At 38.5% G+C, this 20,081-nt stretch overlaps 1 protein-coding gene across 1 annotated transcript in view; it reads right to left on the reverse strand.

Moving 5' to 3' along the window:
- Positions 1-20,081, reverse strand: part of TAF3 (TATA-box binding protein associated factor 3) — a 117,780-nt gene that overhangs the window by 92,213 nt on the left and 5,486 nt on the right. Inside the window, exon 2 of the mRNA XM_062020187.1 lies at positions 13,846-14,088. Coding sequence (XP_061876171.1) covers positions 13,846-14,088 — 243 coding nt within the window. The remainder of the gene's footprint in view (positions 1-13,845; positions 14,089-20,081) is intronic.

The following is a 20,081-nucleotide window of genomic DNA, read 5'->3' on the forward strand; positions in this document are numbered from 1 at the left end:
GAGCTGCCCATAGCTTAGTGTGCCCCGATGGCCTTTGTTCAACTCAATTACAGAACGTGCTCTTCACTAGAGTGGATGGTGTTTTAGTTATTTTCAAACTCTGGCAACTGCTAGAGCCAGACCACTTTAGTGACTTTTTTTTTTTTTGTGTCTCCCAAGGACAGATTGCTAGGAGCAAACTGCTGGATGTCATGCTCCAAACCATGCCAAGTATATCACCCACTAAGCTTCTGTTCTTTAGTAGAGGTTACTGCATAGTAACTACTAATCCAACCTCCAAGAAGATAAACCACGACTGTAGTTATCTGATCGCTACTGCTCAGATCAGCCTGAAACATTTAATTTTCTTTGCATGTGCTCATCCAGATCATCTCGGCTTCTCTCCTGAAGTTTCCATTCTGAAAGAAAGTGTCTAGAAGCAATCACCCTCTCTGAACGTATACACTTTTGTTTGTAATCAAGACGAGAGGTGGTGGTAGAAAGAGCTAGCACGCAATTTTCAAGTAAACTTAGAAATGAACACATTTAATTAATTTTCATTAAAATGCAGTAATCGTTACTACTAGTCTTTGAGTGACACTAAATGATTTTAAAACTGCAAATTTTAACACAATGTTTAAAATATTACACTTGTGCAACACAAAATTACAGCTACATAACATGTAGTAATAGAAGATGCTATCTGGACTCGGATTAAAGAAAATCTACATCGTCCATATTATTTCCTTTGCCATATGTAACGAGATTACACTGCTGTTATTTTCAGAACACATATTTTGCTCTGAATGCTGTAAATGAGACAGGCATGTACGAGGCAAAATAAGAGCTCGAGACAAATGACTTAGGTATTGCAGAATAAAAGTTTTAGCCTTGATACCGTATCAGCAGAGTGAAGGGAAGTGTGATATCACTTGGTATAGACTGATAACAATACAGAAATGTAAATCCTTGCTGACTGCTGTATTAATATGCTCTCAGATAGAAGAGGGGAGAATATCTTTAAAATCTCCACTTACATTTCTAACTTTTCTTACACAAAATCAGGAGTGATGACAGAACAGTTAAGGTACCTCACTCTTCAACAAGAGGACACGAGGCTGAGTATTGCTTTAGATTTTTGCCAAATGTCATTCTTTGTCAACTCTGTTGTAATTAGGGATCTGTCTCTTTATATGAGGAAACAAGACTTTTCTTCACATGCAAAAACTGAGTTGCTTTAAATATGTACCACATACCTATGACCAGGAGAGGTTCCTGACAACAAAGTTTTGTCTCATCAGAATGAAAAGGTTACAGCTGCTGTCTTAGTGCTAGAGAAAGAAATGAACTGCTGTTCAGAAAAGGAATGGCACTAACACAGCTTTCTTGTTTAAAAAGTAACCCTGACCTTTGCAGGATGCCAGGACACTAAATGGAGGAAAGGAAACAAAGTCACCTAATTCTGGAGAATAATGTTTAGCGTGTTATCTGATCACTTGTGTGTTCTCTCCCTGTTCATGTGATACTAAGTGGACACGACTTTTTCACGGGATGTCTCACTGCCACTCGCTTGTTCCCTCATCTCACTGTCCCTTCATTAGAGATTATCTGGGAGAGCAAAAGTTACACCAAGTAAGGCAACAAAATGGCAAAGCTGGTATAGTTTGAACTGCAGTCAACTCATAGTCATCTTCGTGACAGAAGAAAGCAGGTTTTTAATCTACATCTAAGCTTTTTTTAAAACCAGCATCTAGAGCCTTCCCCTTGAGAGGATACCAATGTATTTCATCTCTTTTAAACACTAAGAGGTAATAACAGCTTAAAGCAAAGATGTGCTGCATTGAGAAACAGATCTAAGACAATTGGACTGTAGTAGAACCCTCCTCTGCTGTTTAACAACACAGAATGAAACATTTGTCATTTATTTTCACTTAAAAAGAAAGTCAGTGTCCTGTGACTGCATTGATAGGAATGATGTACACATACTTCTGGGTGTCTTGCCTTGAACTAAGGAAAAAGGAGTCGGTTCTTTCAGATGGAGTGGCAGTGCACAGAAGTCTTCGGCTCCGACTCCCTTTGCTCTTGATAAAAGCTTGGAGCAATGAACTGTCAGGAGATTAGCGTACACACACACTAGCTCCAAAAACTTTAGGCAGCATACATGTTCCTTTGAGTCTTGTACATGTGTTGTGTATAATGTGCTCTTTTTGATATTAAAAAGTTGCTAAGTTGTTCTCAAGCTGGAAAGGGTTTTCCATTTAGATAAGGCCAATAGCTACAGCATAGAAGAAGCACGTGTGTAACACTGGGGTCTGAAAGCAGCACAAGCGTTAGCCGTTTTACCAGGGGCTGATAAGAATTATTCCATTTCACAGAAATCCTACTGTAAGTTATTTAACCCTAACATGCATTCTTCTGGTGCCACACACACCACTGCCAGCATCACCTACCCATATCACATGCCTTTCACAGCAGATGATAAGCAGCTGTTTCTCTGTTTGGCTCTCTACATTTAGTTACTCAGTCCACACACCTTTTTTATATATTGACTGCTAAAAATACTGCATGGAAATTATTATCTGTATTATGCACAAAAGCTGCCCTCATACACATGTGAGAGGAGGAAAACTATTAAGATAAAAGAAATCAACATTTCTTTTTGTCTGAGTTTCTTCAGTACATTCACAGCACCTGTGGATCACACAAGGCTGTCTGCAAACATGGATTTGATATCAGGACAGGCTCTACCCCCTGTCCTGAAAGAGTCTAACAATCTTGCATTTCTTTATCATCATTTGTACATACAGGTCTAACACTAACCCAGAGAATACACATGCATTGCTGAATTTACCCTTAAAGTAAAAATACACTTGCTGCATGCATCGAGTCGACAGGACCTGGCCTCAACTCAGCATCACTTCAATTACTGCTGAAATGCAGTCAGCTGGGTGGGAGGATGCAGCGGCTACTCAGCAGCATACAACAGTGCTGAGCGGTTTCTCCTCCATGAATTTGAGACTGCTTGGGGCATTTAGGTTGGCAGAACTCTATAACCCAACTGGAACACTGCCAGCAAGGTTAACATGCTGCTCTTGAAAAGTGAGCCACCGAGCCTTTAATCACCACAAGTGGCAAGGACTTAATTTTTCATCTCATTTGAAATATGCCAGTTGCAACAGCAGACCAAGCTTCTTATAAAATGCCATCTACTAATCAGCACTATATCCTGCTTCACTGGATCGCCATGGATGTGTGCTGTAATGAGGACTGCAGCAACCTTGCTTGGCTTTGCCTGTGACCTAGGAAAATCATGGCCTGCTACAGCAGGGCATAGGATGCATGGACCACCAACACTGCAAAATTCAAGCTCCAATTTCTTCTAACATTCTTCACTTTCCATACCAGTGGAGGCATTTTGTCTTTGAGCAGGCATCAGGGTCAGTTTTTAAGACTTCAGCTTCATTTCAGCATCCCATCTGTATGAAATTACACCAGGGGTCTAGAAGCCGTGTTGGGAGTTTGCTTCACCCAGCTCTCTGACTCTGCACAGCATACGGATGGACCAAAAGTACATGCAAGGAGCTCCACTTAGTGAGCTCCTGTGAGAAGCAACATCTCTATGATGGAAAAGCTGTTAAAAAGATGGGTCATTTGCAAAACCAGGGTCTACACTGAGGTTTTGAAGAAATTCAGTGTTTCAGCATCACTCATCTGAAGTTTTAGATTCTACTCATGAATAGATTTTCATGAGGTACAGCTTCTCTAAGAGAAGGCTGTTAACTGCAGTATAAGCATTAAGATGCTTGTGACTTAATTCACAGCTTACTTTCCCCACTATTGTGTCAATATATGCAAAACTGCAACAAACTCATCATATACTGCAGTTTAAGTGGAACTGAACTGTATAGCAACCCTGTAGCAATAAATTGATTTTTCAGCTCTTCACAACCAATGTGATTTTATATCATGTTCTTAATGACTCTGGAAAAAAAGTTGAGGTATGAGCTAAAGGAGAATAATAAAATGGCTAAATCTCATCAAAAGCCAAATAGATTTTCACTTGTAACTCTAAAGCTTCCTAAAACACGCTAACCTAAATCAAGTTTCAGGATACATGATTTTAACTGGAGCTTTTTTCTTAAAAAACAAAACGTGCATGTTTTGATCACAGTGCAAATATTTGTAGAATATTTTATACACACACCCCCTCAGAAAAGGTAACTGAAATCTTGCTGATCTGAACACATAAAGCCTGGATTGCAGAAAATCAAAATTGCTGCACATAAGAATGGTAAAAGACTCTCAATTCTCTTTAAAACAGCAAAAGAAACTAGTTATCTCTGAGATCCTACAGATGAGCTTTGGCAATATTGTGATTTAAAACAGAACAGAAAGAAAGAAAGACTCTTTAATGAATGTGTTAAAAGTTTCTCATGCAAAACCAAATGTATCCTTGTTTCACATTTAATTTGCAATAGGATACTCAGGCAGCTGAGCTAAGAGAGCTTTTCTGGCTGGTGACTAACTGCCTGCTGAGACGGGCTCCACGGATAGGTAGCACACGACCGAAGGCTAAATCCTCAGAGCTGGATCTCAGCTACCTTTAAAGTTAATCTGAACACACTGGACTCAAAAGGAAATGAAAAGTGAGTTCCTCTCCCTTCCTAAGGCACTGGGACTTCCTGTGTTTTAGTGATTGGTCAAGAACTATTATTTCCTCCGTGCTATTCCCAGTTGTGACTGTCAGACGTAATTAGTGTTGTCCACACACAAGTGCAAAACATTTGCTTAAGTACGCCTGGAGTAAAAGTCCCACATGCACAGAAACCTGGAGAAACGTGGAGAAACTTGGAGAATGTGAAGATTCAAGTATGCTGTAACCTGAACGAACATGCTGCTCTAAACATTTAGAAATGCAAAGTTCATTTGCTGAGATGAATATCCACAAAAATCTATGCAAGATAAGGGGTATTAAAATTATTCACTCTCCAATTCAGGATGGATTATTTGGCCAATCTGTTAAGCTGTACCTCTCAGACGCACAGAATCAGCACCATCCTCCTCCCCTCAGGGAAAAGGAGCTCATAACGTTTGAAGAAAAGTATGCTCCATCCCAACCGTAAGAATACACATGAAACACAGAGTCTTCCCTTAATGCAACTCTTTGGAATGGGAAAGCAGCAGACATCAACAGCGTGAACGCAGAGGGCAAACAAGTTTACCAAAGAAAATAAATTTAATAGCTTCAGATTGTAAAGTGGCCAGAATAAAAGGCCATTTAAGTTGTTATTGGACTGTTTTAAACACATACATGTAGAGTTGAACTTCAATTTATCTCTCCATATAAAATACCACCTCTGGCAGCGTGGCATCATCACTTCTAACCATCATCGAAACATTAATCTCAAACCAAGTCAGAGAAATTTGTGACTTACTGTCTTACCACCTGAAGACCCTATGTTTTCCAGCCTTGGGCTACATGCAAGCCAGATCCAGCCCTGCTCAAGCTTGACGTTGCTTCTCAAAAACACAGGTATGCTACAGTAGCTTTTGTTTAACCGATGCAGACAATATACATTTAATACACAACATGCAAACACAATTACATTTTACCTAGTCCCGCAATACACAGCTGTTCAAAGAAAACAAAATCCAACCTAAGGAAACATCTAAAAATTCTGTCTTGTCAAGTCATAAGAAAGCCATTAATGTTTCTAATGAGTGCAATTACAAAAATGAAAGATTCCAAAAAACCACTTGGTTACAGATGAACTTTAATCATCCAAGCCTCTTGCTACATGAACCAGGACTATGTCTCCAAGTGCCTTTTAATATCAAATTTCCCTGTTATCTGCCCAACTTTAGACTTCTCAAGCTCTTGCAGAATGAAGTGGAACTGCCTACACATAAAAATGAGTTATCCCTTTCTAATGACTTACCCACTTACTAATATTCCCTTCAGTTGGAAGCTGAAGAAAGCAGGAACATGTACCAAAGGTGAAGTCTGGAAGAAGACACTGAAGTTAAGAGCTGTGCAGTAAAGTTATAGTGCTTATCTGCGTGTGGCAAAAGACAAATAATTCAAATGAGCTTTCTTAGTCATAATTTTAAAAATTAGAAGGCTGAGTTCCTTGGTCTTGGACTCTACCACATGTCTGCAGAATGAGTCATTTACCTGATTAGCGCAAGAGAGATATGGGTCCAGTAATCCACTGGTGATCTTTGTCTAGACAATGGCTTGTTCTGATGCTAAGATCACGGTTATACTCAGCTACACTTGAAAAACGTGTGTAAACACCATGCAGTGTCTACTCCTGAACAGCTCCAAGCACAGGTATTTTTCACAGGAGGAAAGAAAAGTTTCAGACACTCTGAAAGTGTTTAACTAAGAAAGTCCCTGCACATAACTCTTTTCTGGACAGCAGTGTTCTTCAGAACAACTGCTTGCACTGTCAACTCTTGAATTCCAGGCATGGAATCCTTCCCTGTGTCCATGTACACGCTCTAGCTGTTAATCAGCAGCAGGAGGATACTTTCATTGCTGGAGAAACTTAAGGCGACATGTCACAAATTCAGATCCAGGTATGAGATCTCAGCCATTATGTTCTACTTCCATATCCTTCCCAAATAATTCTCTCAAATACAGTACAAAGTTAAGACTTGCTGGCGATAGGAACCATTTACAGAAAGTTTCCTCTGCAGGGGGTGTAACAATCAAATTTGTGGTTTTGCTCCCAGTACCTAAAATGATTTTCTTTTGCTTTTTAGATGCTAGGAATTGCTAATAATCACTAACATTTTTATGAAGTTGAAGCATCGTCGATAGCAAAAGTCATAGAGAAAAAAAGCACCTGAGAAGAAAAAGTAGAAAGGCTCCTGCAGAAAGCAAAAGCGCTGAAAAATAATGAAGCTACAAAGTCAGCCTTTAAAATAGGTCACTTGTGCTTCTCTTTTATCCTACTTTAAGTGGTGGCTAGACTTTCTATTTCCCACCCCCTCCCCTAGTCACCAAAAATACTCGGCACACTGAGGGAAAGTCTGAAATGCTTCAGAACAGTTACACACAGCTATCAGACGATAAACTAACTTGAAACTTATGCTTTCAAAGGCACAAAGGTGTCTGATGATCCAGATGAAATCAAATCCTCAAGTATAGTAGCAGTAGACAGTGCAGGAAGCAATGCAGGCGCTAAACAAAGTCATACGTTGTCAGAAAAAGGAAAAAACGGATCTGACATGACGAGTCAAGACAAGTGACAAAAGTTCTGCTGAAAAAGGATCAGGAGGAAATTAAAATTGTGACAGCATTTCTGTTCTAAATACACAAGACAATAGAACGCTTTTATCGTAAAGTCCCGTTGTCTCTTCTGGTTTTATTATAGCCAAAATTGCAATTTGCACATCACAATGCAGTGAAAGAATCCACGACTTTCATTCCAACTCGACACAAATCATTTGCTGCAAAAGGCTGGCTTTTATGAGTCAACTTCTGTATTATGCAGTTATTATTTTGAATCCTTAAGAATCACTAACAACTTGTGAGTTATCTAAACAGGTCTGAAATCTAGGGGGAAAAAAAAAGACTCAGTGGGAAGGTTTTAGAAGGATGACAAACCCTTGAGGAAAAGTCACATTAACTTCATTTGCTACATGCAAAGAATAAAACTAGAGACCTAAAGAAATGTATTTTCACAATGCTGGATTTTTATACTTGGTATTACTAACTTATTTCTTTTTAAAAGGCATTTTTATAAATTCTATTTTCTCATTTATTTATTCAGGTATAGCCAAGTTCCAGATGCTTTATTTGTTTTGAAGGATATAACACTTAAAAGACTCCAAAAAACAAAAGCACGAAAACCCATCACAAGCTCTCTCTCAAACTCAATACAAACATTTTTAATCCATTTCCTCTATTCCCTACTTCCAGTTGCCACTACACTTCTTACAAAAACAGTAAGAAGGTGTTTTTTTTTCCTTTATTCCAAAGGCATGAATGATTGGTAAAAGTTAGGAACTAGTCTCCTACAGAATATGAAAGAGTGTATGCTTCTGTCTCTATAGACTACGGATCCCAGCTATGTGATTCGGTTTCTGCCATGGATAAAGTTTTACTATGGCACTTATTACACTGATTTTTTTTTTCCCTTTTCCCCAAGTGCTGCAAATTAAATGAAGCTCTTCGTGAAAGTCTATTTAGCTTCACATGTTAAGGATTTTTTTTCAAAAAGCCCTTCCTCATTAAATCCTTTCTTGCAGTATTTCACTGGAAATTATGCTTTCGATTATGATACAGCTTCTCAAGAAAAGGTAAAGATACAGTTGTCTTCCCAATTACAGCTTTATCAGCATGCCTTCTAGAAAAGTTATTTTTCTGTCTAATGGCAAGATTTAAACCCTGCACATTTTTTCTATACTTTTTTTTGTTCCTGTCTCATATTTTCCTTTTTCTTTGAAACCTGCCTCTCCTATTGGCTCTTTCCCAATGCCTTTCTTCTGTCTGCATCTCAAGCTTGGCTGCCTTTCTCATTTTGTCTGTTTCTCCTGTTGCTTTTTCCTTGCTAGGCTGCTGCATACGTGAAGACTCACTCGCACAAAAGCAATCAGCGTCTCACACTCAGCATACTGCACAGACAGCTAAAGGATGCTTGCAAACACTCAGCAACCAGGCACGGTTAGCAGCCAGGAGCAAAGTGTTCAGAGTCTGGCAGGGGTTTAACTCTTCAAACCGGCTGACTACACAACACCTGTCTGTTGAGGGGTGGTAGTTTCCTAACCAAGTATACTGGAAAACCTCTATTGAAGAGATCATTGCTGCTTTTAACTCATCAGCGCAGCTGTTAGAACGAAGAAGAGTCAATCTGTGGGGTTACACTACATGTGGAAAAAAGCAGAAAGGTTTAAAAAAATTCCAACAGCAAGACCTACATTACCCAAATGGTAATGCTGATATCCCAGTATGCTTTTTGAAGCCCATCATCCACTAATTTAGAAAGAGTTATTGGCTTTTTTGTTTAACCCTTAAGGAAACCAGAGATTGAAGTGATGCTGGTCTGAGATCCAGGACTTGCTACATTCAGTTCTGGACCAGGGCCAAAGAAAGCATTGTTAGACTGAGGGGCCAGTGACAATTTTAAAATCTGATCTATCTAGCCACAGGAGCTAGACACTAATGCTTTATGCCACCATGATGTTTAATGCTTTATACAATTACAATTCTAGCATGGGTAGACTCTAGATATCAGATGCAAAAATCATGTTATTTTGATTAGCACCTTGCTTCACAACCCCTCCCTATTCTCATCAATTCCAACATGCTTTTTAGAAACTAATATTGTATGAACAAACTGGAGACATTCTGAAATGAAGTATAATTTGACAGCTGGGCTTACATGCTTCCAGGTGGCTGCAGGCATCGAGTTTTGGTGGGTAACAGGTCCTAACATCACATTAACAGCAAAAAGAGGAAAAGGCAGGACTATAAGAAGATCAGCAATTTTATGCTTTGATCTGTCAGGGAAATCAAACGTTCTGACAGAACAGGCTACAGATAAATCTGAATTTGTACATCATGCCAAGAACCGATCCTGACTCAATGATCAGAAATACACCACCAGTGCTCAAACACACATTGCCAGGAGTGTAAGACCATAAAACTTTAGTGCCTGGTAAAAATAACATTTGTTTCCAGATCACCTTTAAGGGAAAGGAACTGAACCTCTATGAAGTGGGAGTGAAGTGCTGTGAAGCAGAAGAAGAAATAACTGAGGAAGAAATTTGGCACCAAAAAGTTACCACTCTCCTAATAAAAAAAAAATCTCAGTTACTGGGAGAGACTCTTGTATCTTTTCCCTCATATCCTTCTGACATATCCCAGCAAAATTACAGTGTAAGAGAGGAATGACAGTCTAATGTAAAGATAATGGACTATGAACAGTATTACACACAAAAAAGCAACGTGTTTTCTTCAGTCTTCCAGTCAGAGAAACAGATATAGACTACATGTGACTTCAAAAAGGTCAGGACAAAAACCAGTTGACAAAGTGGTTAATTTTTTTAAAAACCCTACTATTATTAGAATTACTTTTACTATTTAAAATGAGGTAATGACAAGAGGCTGAAAGCACAGGTAGAAATTCATTTCAGGAAACTTAAAAATAAGGTTGCTATGGCGCATGTAGGATTCATGCTTCACTGTTCTTGGGTTTAATTATAGAGAATGAGACATGGTCTTAAACCATAAGGACATAGAGCTCTCAACATTATCACAAAATGTAATAGTGATGATTATTAGCCATGGAAAAAAGTATCTGGGCTTTCTCAACTGGCCTAGTTTCAGCACAGTTCTGTTTTGCTTCAAATGCAATCAACAAATTCTATGAAGCTGATGTATTATTGCAAAATGTATGTTCTTTTACATTAAAGCACAAGAAATAAAGCATGACCATCATGTTTTGCAACTAATTTATTTTTTTCTCCCCTTTTAATCTGTCTTACAAGTTTACCATGACATTTTAGTGACAACAGTGCTAAAATAACTGAAAAAACCAAAAAGGAGTCTAATTAAAAATAGGCAGATGGCAAGCATCAGGATACATTGGCATAAAATTATCCCTTCACTGTCCTTTGTAAAAACACTGCTAAAAACCCCAACATTTGCCATGGCAATACAGAGTCAGATTGTTTTATAAAATATATAATTTTATATGCAGATCCTCACAGTGCAAACATTTGGAAAAGGCACCACATCATTTAGTTAGTGCATGTTACTGAAATGAGGCACAACATATTTAAGGCAAGAAAACATTTTCTGCTTTCTTGGAACAAAACTTGTACCACTGAACTCAACTTCCAAATGACAGAAATTACAGATCTTGAAAACCTACTTGTCTTCCTCTCTTTTCCCCACAACTTCAGAAATCATTCAGAGAGCTGTTTCAGCGTTTCTTACTATTGAGTACATACGAAGCAAATGGCTACTCTCAGGCTGGCCAGGAGTTTTTGCTGTTACCAAATGTTTGGAAATGATAAATTAAGACATTGCACAAGCTGCTGGGTAGACTGTATGCTCTGAACAGACCACCACCAGTTCTAGAGTAAGTGAAAACAAGAAGTTAGTTACATAAGTACAACTAGAGGACTTTTGAGAAGGAAGTTAGCAACACCTACTGGTCGTGGTGCATACTGAGCACTGCTCTTTTTTGAAAATGAACAATAAAAAAAAGAGCTTTTTCTTTTCAAAGCACCTACCCAAATTACCTGTGAAGTCAGTTTGTCACCTGAGATAACATTTCTAATTACATCAACTGATAAAATTAAAAGATATCACTTTTGCCAATAAACATTGCTCTGCTCGTACCCTTAGACCACCATGGCTACATTACTGTTAAAATATATCAGCACTAGTAATTTCTGAATCATATTAGTAAATAAATATTCATAACGTGAGTTGAGCTTCAGGCTTTGACATAAAATGAGACATAACAATCTTCCTGACAGTTCCTTTAAGTGACTGAAAGATTTGCATTATACATTGTAACATGCATGAAGCCTTCCTTCATTACTGACTAATTATCTTTATTGCTTACTCAAAGCAACTCAAATGTTATGAACTGCACAATCTTAGCAGCAGCATGGGGTTTTTTTTCTATTCTATAATAAATATCTACAAACTATTCAAACATTCTGCAACTTTCAGTATTTTCATGGCACATTCCTTTAATCTGTGAAAGTAGAAGTTTTTCTTCGAAAATTTAGAGTAAAATACAACAAACCACATACAACAGAGTTGCTTGATCCACTTCACTCCTTCCAAAAAAACCCAAACAGAGCACAAACAGCATTTTCAGGCAACACTTAATTGAAAACTAAAATGTCCTCAACAACAAGTATTTTAAATCAACTATAACAAACCTGCACTCAGAAGTTGGATTTAATGTTTTCCTTAAATTTCCATTAAAAAAATATTGTATTAATTTTTTGAAGCTGTGACTATAGGTCCTCTGATACACTAGCCTTAGGCATTAGAAGTTTTCCTGGTTCTCATCCAGGTTTGGAAATAATATCTTCTTGCTTCAGGTGTTAAAAGGATTCATACATTATTTATAAGGCCTGCTAAAATCTAACTCCTGGATCTAACTTGCAAGAGAAAGAGTATAAAAAGTTACATATAGAAAAGCACACAACTGTCCCCATTTCAATTTTTAGCCTCCCTTTCTGTGTCATGTATCGACAGAGTCGGTAATATTCTCATCTCTCACTCCTCACCTTCAGGTATTTGTGTACTGCTGCTTTGAGCCTCGTTGAATTTGATCTTTCCTGAATATTTTTAAAGCACAATTTTCCAAGTAGAAAAAAAAAACCCAAAATGCAAAACATGGGTGACTTGTTACACTTCAAAGATGCTGGATTTCTCTGACAGAACCGTGTTTATTTACCTTCTGAAAAACCAAGCTAAGGTGTTTCAAGAAAGTAGCCAGAACACGGTAGTTAAAATCCCTATTCACTTCTCAAGGCGTTCTGCCTTTATCTTTTTCACGCTGTCCACTTATGCAGTGTTTACATTTTGTTTGTCTCTTCCTGGTTTAAGAGCGTTCATACTTAGATTTTAAAAACAACCCTTTTAACAAGCTTCACAAGGGGGAGATTTTAGTACCTTCTTATCAATCCAATAAAATATTTCTGCAGTTGCACTGAAACCCAGCAGTTCCACTTCCTGGGTTAAGCTAAGGCAAGAGACATTAAAATGCTATTGATCTACAAAGTAAATATGTACTCTATGCAATTATGGTTAAGGTGATCACTAATAAGGTGATATTATTCATGTTCATCTTTACACTGCGTAGACTTTTTACACATATTTCAGCATTCAGACTTTGAGACCTTTGCTCTCAGAACAATATGAGTATAGAATATGTGTGTGCAATACAGCATGATATCCATTCTGTCCCCAAGGAAATAACAAATTCAGTATCTTGTGAGGATTGCACTTCTTCATTACACTCTTGGAAAATAAAGTTGTCCTGTCTGGGATTTCTCTACTCAGTCTACAAGTTTACATACATTTATTTCCCCATAAAGTATAGTTGTACGATGTTCACTGTTCAAAGGGGAAGTTAGGCTAGGTTGCATTTCTTAAAGGTTTATCTTATTAGCAATCAAGTTTCATGTAGCTGAAAATGAGTAAAAATGATTTTGCTTTTTCCACTGCTACCATTAAAATTCTCAGGCTGCAGACAGTACTATTTGTCACAGTGATCTGCAACGTCTGTCTCCATGGGACAAGCAAGGGAGGGAGAGCAGTTGGAACAGAGATGATAAAACTGTAATTGACATTAGCAAAGAGAAAGAAAATCAAGCACCATACCTCTAAACATCTCTTACTTCTTTATAGTAAATTTTAATTCATTTTAATTGGAAAATATTTTGTTTGTGGGAGTTTTTTGTGTTACATTTGTTCAAAGGAAGCAACAGTTGTCAGGAGCTGGGAACACTGTGCCAGTTTCACCAGCCTTCGTCTCCCTTTACCAAATTATGTAAGTTCTTGCAGTATATATGAAAGAGGATAACATATAAAAGGTAATGTAAAACATGCATTTCCATTGTCATCCAAAACCGTAACATTTAAATGCATTATAGAAACGTGTATTAACATGGTTTATTTTGACACCAGCTAATCTTGGAGGAAAGTAAAAGAGAGGAAAACAAACTTGCCACAGCACTGCTACCTGTTTTGAAATCCTGCTTATGTAACACCCAGAGGGTCCTTTTTGAGACACTGCTATGGGGCAGCACAACTCCAGCTGCTCGAGAATGCAAACAAATATGCAAATACACAGGGACCAAAGCAAAGGATTAATTTCGCACCTTCTTGAGAGGACAGAATAGGTGGCATATAATCAGGGATGTACTCCTTCCTTTCTTCTGCATCTTTACTTCCCGGCTGGGGAAACTGCAGGACATTGTTCTTGCTGACAGGAAACGAAGGGATTTGATGTGCGAAAGTGACAGGTTCAATATTGTGTATATAATCTTCTAGCTCATGCAGGTTAACCCCCATAAGCTTGAAGGCATCGCCTACATCATCCAAAATTGGATCTGTGCGGCCATCTGTAACAAAAAAACAAACACAAGAGAACAACATTTTTGCAAAAATCCAGTTTAAAAAGATCTAAGTTTAGAGATGAGAATTGACCACAACCCACGACCTGTAACGGAGAGCACTGCCCCACAGCTCTACCAGCTTTATTGTTCATCGGGCTGTGCACCATATCGGGCTAAGAACACACTCGTTTTCAAGTGCTTTGTTTCGATCCATATCACTTTGTTGAAATTCAAACTACTAAAGAGCCACGAAACTGAGGGAGCAGCAACAGGAAGCTTTACTTGGCAACAGTCAATTAACATCATGAAAACTTACTTGAAATGGTGTTGCAATTTCATAATGTAAATTCAAATGAATTAATATGCAGAAAGTGCCCCTTTGCCAGTACATAACAGACCAATCATTATTTTTTCAACTTAGAAAAGGATTTTGATGAACTGACTGTAGTTTACAGGTAGCCAGAAAAAGAAGGTATCTCGAGTATCTCTTGATAACAAAAATACCTCACATAGTATCTTTCCACCAGATGAAATCAACAGGCTTCATAAACTATGAGTCACTTTACCTACCGGTTAGATATACCTCCCGGATGAAACACAGGAATATTAAGTAGTGGTCTGATGAGGAGAGAATATGTTATATTAAATGTCAGGGGTTGATAACAGGCAAATTAAGTTTGAATACAGCAAAAATCTTAGTTTTCCTTATGAAAAGAAAAGGACACCTTACTGGCCAAGCAGATACGATCTTCATTTAACATGCCCTCCAAGAAAACAGTCCAAGAGAAGATGTAGCTTGTTCTAGATGTGTAATTTGGCTCAAAGACTTCAACTACACAGTGCAGAAGCCTGACAAGTGCCTCAGTTTCCCTGACCTAACAGAGAAAAATCCCTCTGAAGGTCTCAGGAAGGAGAACTAGGCACCTGGCTTTAGTAGCCAAGGCACCACTTTGAGTCTTATCCTAACTTTTCATTGTCACAGTAACAAAAAAAAGGCCTTGAACCAACAACACAATTTTGTAAAAACCAATATAAATTATACTGAGTTATTAGAAGTCTGTATAGTTGGCTTATGAAGATATTACATCCTTACATGATGAAAAGTAATTATGGAAGACCAGCCTGTGCTTATTGATGGAACACATCACTATTGTGAAGCCCCAGATTTGGAGAATGGGGCGGGTATGCTCTTTTGTTTGTCCTTTAACCTAATCTCTTCTTGGTTTATCTTGAAGTCAAAGCAGTTGAGCAGGCTGGTTCTCATATCACTGGATAAATTCAAACCTCCAGCCAACTTACGCCTGCAGCTACATTTAGAAAATAAGAATTTTGTTCTAGAATTTCTCTTCTTAGTCTTGCAGGGAAGATAAGGATAATACTCAGATTATGGTTTTGATTCTCAGCTCTCTAACACTGGCCTCTTGTGTGACTCTGGGCAAGTCGCTTGTGTTTTAATTCTCTCCACAGCTAAAAGGGAGATCAGACCGAGTTATCACCTCTTTTGTCTGTCTGTATTTAGAACGTGAACTCCGTATGACACAGAACCATCTCAGATTTTGTGTGTGTATAATATCTCATACAATTGCAATACTAGTTTCCCCTACAGACTCCAGAGACAGAGAAATGAGGAGACTTATATAAATATAATTAAAGGAGGATATCATCACTCTGGAGTAGTTATGAGCTCCCCATAGTGACTAGGCAGATGGAAGAGTGTTTTATCCTTAAGAAGTTAAATTTAGATAATTAACACAGCTAAGAAATTTTATGTTGCCACTTTTAGTTGCTTTTGGGAGTATGAAGACACCTTTGAACTTACTGAACCATTTTCTAAGGTGTCAAGATTTGACAGGTAGAAGTTGGACAGACAGTTATAAGAAAAACTCGGGGAAAACTTTTCCCCAAGGTCAGAAATAGTGTGTATTTCTTGCTCAGATGCTCCTATCTGTGCTGTTTGCAGGATGGGGGGATTGATGGTGAGCCTTGCAGCACTCACTAACTGTAGGGCATTGCCTAGACCTGGAAAATGTACTGTCAGGCACAGAAACATACCATGTTTATGTTCAGTTTCCCTTGAAAGAAAAATCAAGTGCACATGTAGGGAAAATGCTGCAATGAGTTCCCAGCTGGACAAGGTGAGGCATAGGACTGTAAGATTCTGTTACTGCGGCTCTGTGAAGGCATTTTGAGAACCTTGCTCAGTAGGTACCTCTTGTCACCAGCACAGTTCTGTACTCAGGGTGAAAGCTTAGTCCAGTTTAGCAATGAAATAGGAAAAGGTCTTTTCCTAGATCAGCATATGTTGTTTTTGATCTCAAAAAAAACCCAACATGGTTAGTAAGTCATAAATGCTGAAAAGGAGTCTACCTACAAATGCTTATTAAGAACACGTGGCAGAGAAGCAACTACTAAGTGTAACTGAATCATGGAAATAGTTAAGAAACTGTATCAAACAATTGTGTGTGTGTTAGAAGAAGGTTCAAAAGGCAACCAAAAAACCTTCAAGAAGATTCAATTTTCCTGCATCTTTGACATTTGCCTCCAAACAGACAATGCCATGTCACAAGATAAACTAAAAGCTGAAAGACTTTTTTAAACCTGCAATTATTAGAGGTGAAAGGACTGAATTAACCTCTTGTTTTCAAGAAAGAGTGTCCTCAGTAGTAAATGTGTACAAAAAAAAAAAAGCTTCTGTATTTATACTTTCATTTAAATTAAAACACCAATTGGAGAGATACACAGCATAAAAATACATAATGTGTTATTTCAGGTGATTCATCAAGTAAAGGCTTCAGCCTTTATGCTTCTATTTGAACAGTTTACTATTCCTCTGTTCTCTGTGGTTTAGTAAAAAAAAAAAAAATCACTAAAATAGCAGAAGACAGATACATGAAAGAGAATGCTGACAAATATGTAACACTCTCTCTTGGTTTTTCATTTAGTCTTAGCCTTTTTTCTGTAAATAGTCAAAAAAGTTTCATTTGTGCTATGCTCAGTTTAAAAATTGAGATGCTGAAGCCTCCCAGTGAAATAACTAATCCAGTGTCACACAGCAAGTCTGTGCCAGATCACAAGCAGCTTTGGAGCTATTGGTTTCCAGCTTCTTGCGGTTCCCTTTACCATAACACTTCAAATACTATCTGTTGTCTGGGATTGTGAAGAGGTGAAAGGAGGTGTAATCAGTTCATGCAGTAAGTTAAAACTCTCATCCCTGTCCTGCAAAGAGTGAATTAAGAAAACATCTTTCTCTTAAGGTTTTAAGCTGTACTATCTCCCTGAATGGGAACTGTGCTCTAAAGTTGATATAGCTGTGGCAAACAGCAAAGCTAAATTAAGACCACTCCGCCTCAAAACTGCTTGCTAGGAATGTGTAGGAACGGCCATGCAGTTACACTGCTCTCAGCTTCCCCGTGCATGGGGACAAACACTGTGTGAGGAGGAAGCTGCACACAGAAATAGATCCTGAAAAAGTACAGTACTGAAACAATGGGGAAACAGAATCCCGAGTCTAGTATTTGTGTGGAAAGTTACCCAGCCCTCAACTCTGCTACTCAGCATCACCTGCAGATACATTTGTCCACAAAATAAAGCAAGTCAAAGAGAATGAAGGCAGTGCACTAGCTGCCTTTCAAGCAATGAAAGCTCACTTAAAATTTGCAAGGTAAAGGATTTTTTAGAAGCTACTAAAGTCTAGGGTTCTCTGTTTCTAAAAATCACAACTCTCTAGCAAACAAGCTGATTAACAGTCACATCATCGAAAGGAATTGCGAGGGGGTGAGTGGGAAAAAACTATCTTACTTTCCTCAAATTCAGTCTCAGGAATAGTCAGTTTCCTTTTGCCAAACTCACTCCCTGCCTCCTCCTTCCTGGCACAAAATTAATATGAATCAGTGAAAATGGAATGAGCAAGTAAGTACAGAAGAGCTGATAGTTCCATGCTGGGTGTTTTAAAGGAAGCGACTACAGCTCTCAAATATATTGAGAAAAATCGAGTCACTACTCATGCAACACGTACAGTCACCTTCATTCACCCTCACATCTGCTCTAAAAGAGACTTTCAAAAAGAATTTTACTTTCATCAGCAAATTTTAGTTATAATTCCTCAGTATTTTTATCACATGCTCTATCACAGATTCCTTGTGCTCCAGCATGTCACAAAACTCTGACACACATCAAATAGCTGTGTATCTACACTGAGTAGTTAGTCCAGGATAACTCTTTCAAGTAGATACCACATCACTTCTAAACAGCATCCACAAGAACAGTCAGAAGCATACACAATATGTAATTTAATAACTATATATGCCTTATTCAAGTGCATTTAAGCAGGGAAAAAGGCTCCTACTAATATAGTTACCAAGCAGGCAAAGGCATCATCTTGCTGCTGCTGCTCAATCTGTTTCTTTTCCTGGTGACATCACAGATGCCAAGCAAAATCCCAAAGCAGTATTATTGGTAGCCATCAAGAAGTTAATTTGCTTTAAGAAAATCAACATTTAAGGTTATGAGGAAACAAAGAGGTACATGGGAGTAGAGCATCTCCTTTCTGATGAAATGCTGAGGGAGCTGGGGCTCTTTAGCTTGGAGGAGAGGACACTGAGGGGTGCCTTCATTAACATTTACAAATACATAAAGGGTGAGTGTCAGGAGGATGGAGCCAGGCTGTTCTCAGTGATGTCCAGCGATAGCACAAGGGGCAGTGAGTACAAACTGAAACATAAGAGGTTCCAAAGAAACATATGGAAGAATTTCTTCCCTGTTGAGGTGAGGGAGCACTGGAAGGGGCTGCCCAGATGAGTTGTGGAGTCTCCTTCTCTGGAGACGTTCAAACCCATCCAGATGAGTTCCTGTGTGACCTTCTCTAGGTGGTCCTGCTTTGGCAGGAGGATTGGACTAAATGATCTTTCAAGGTCCCTTCCAACCCCTAAGATTCTGTGATTTCTTATAAAGAGTGTTATGGGGGCCAGGATAAGACACTTTGTTACAAAAGTGATACAGCATAAGTATAGGGAATCAGCTCCTTTAAACTGATCATCCAAATCTAACAGTTTGATAGCGATTATTATTAGATATTCATAAGAGTGAAGTAAGTAAAAAAAAGGAACAAAAAAATTTAAAGAACCATATGAGGTAAATTGGACACCCAATAAGGAAGAATGAAAAACTTTGTTAACATCAGGTGAATTTTCTGCACTGTGGTAATTCCCAATGAAAACAGTGGAGAAGGCCAAGAGCAGACCAAAGAAGAGATCTACCATAATGAAGTTCACTTTTCTTTTACAGGAGATTGTGCAGTGACACTTGAGCAGGTTTTAATCGAGCTCTATCTTGGCAAAACACTTGGCAAGATCTGTCCTTTTTCTCCAAGTTACGATGTTAGGCTCATCAGATCAAAAGAGACCTTTTCAATACAAATGTCACTGCATTATTACTATGAATTTTAACATATTGTTCAATGTGATACACATGTAAAATCTGTTTTAGGTAGTCCTGCAAGAAGCAGGGAGTTGGACTCAATCTTTATGTATCCCTTCCAACTTAAGATATCCTATGTTGAAGTCAAGGTAGATGACATCTGCTGCTCTCCCCTCATCTAGCCAGCTGGTTATGCACTCATAGAAGGACATCAGGTTAGTCAAACAGGATTTCCCCTTGGTGAAGTCATGTTGACTCCCCCTGATAACCATCTTATCCTTCATATGTTCAGTGATAACATTCAGGATGAGTTGTTCCACCACTTTTCCAGGGATGGAAGTGAGGCTGACAGGCCTGTAGTTTCCTGGGTCGTCCTTCCTGCCCTTTTTGAAGACTGGCATTACATTGGCCTTTTTCCAGTCCAAGAAAGGTGAACCTGTGAACCTGCTTCTGCAGGGGGGTTGAACTGGATGATATCTAAAGGTCCCTTCCAACCCCTACCATTCTATGACTCTATGTTTACAAAAAATACACAGTAAGAAACTAAAGAGCAACTTTCAAACTTCCTTTCCTCAATGTATGCC

The sequence above is a fragment of the Colius striatus genome, chromosome 1, assembly GCF_028858725.1.
Source record: "Colius striatus isolate bColStr4 chromosome 1, bColStr4.1.hap1, whole genome shotgun sequence".
In the NCBI taxonomy this organism is placed as follows: domain Eukaryota; kingdom Metazoa; phylum Chordata; class Aves; order Coliiformes; family Coliidae; genus Colius; species Colius striatus.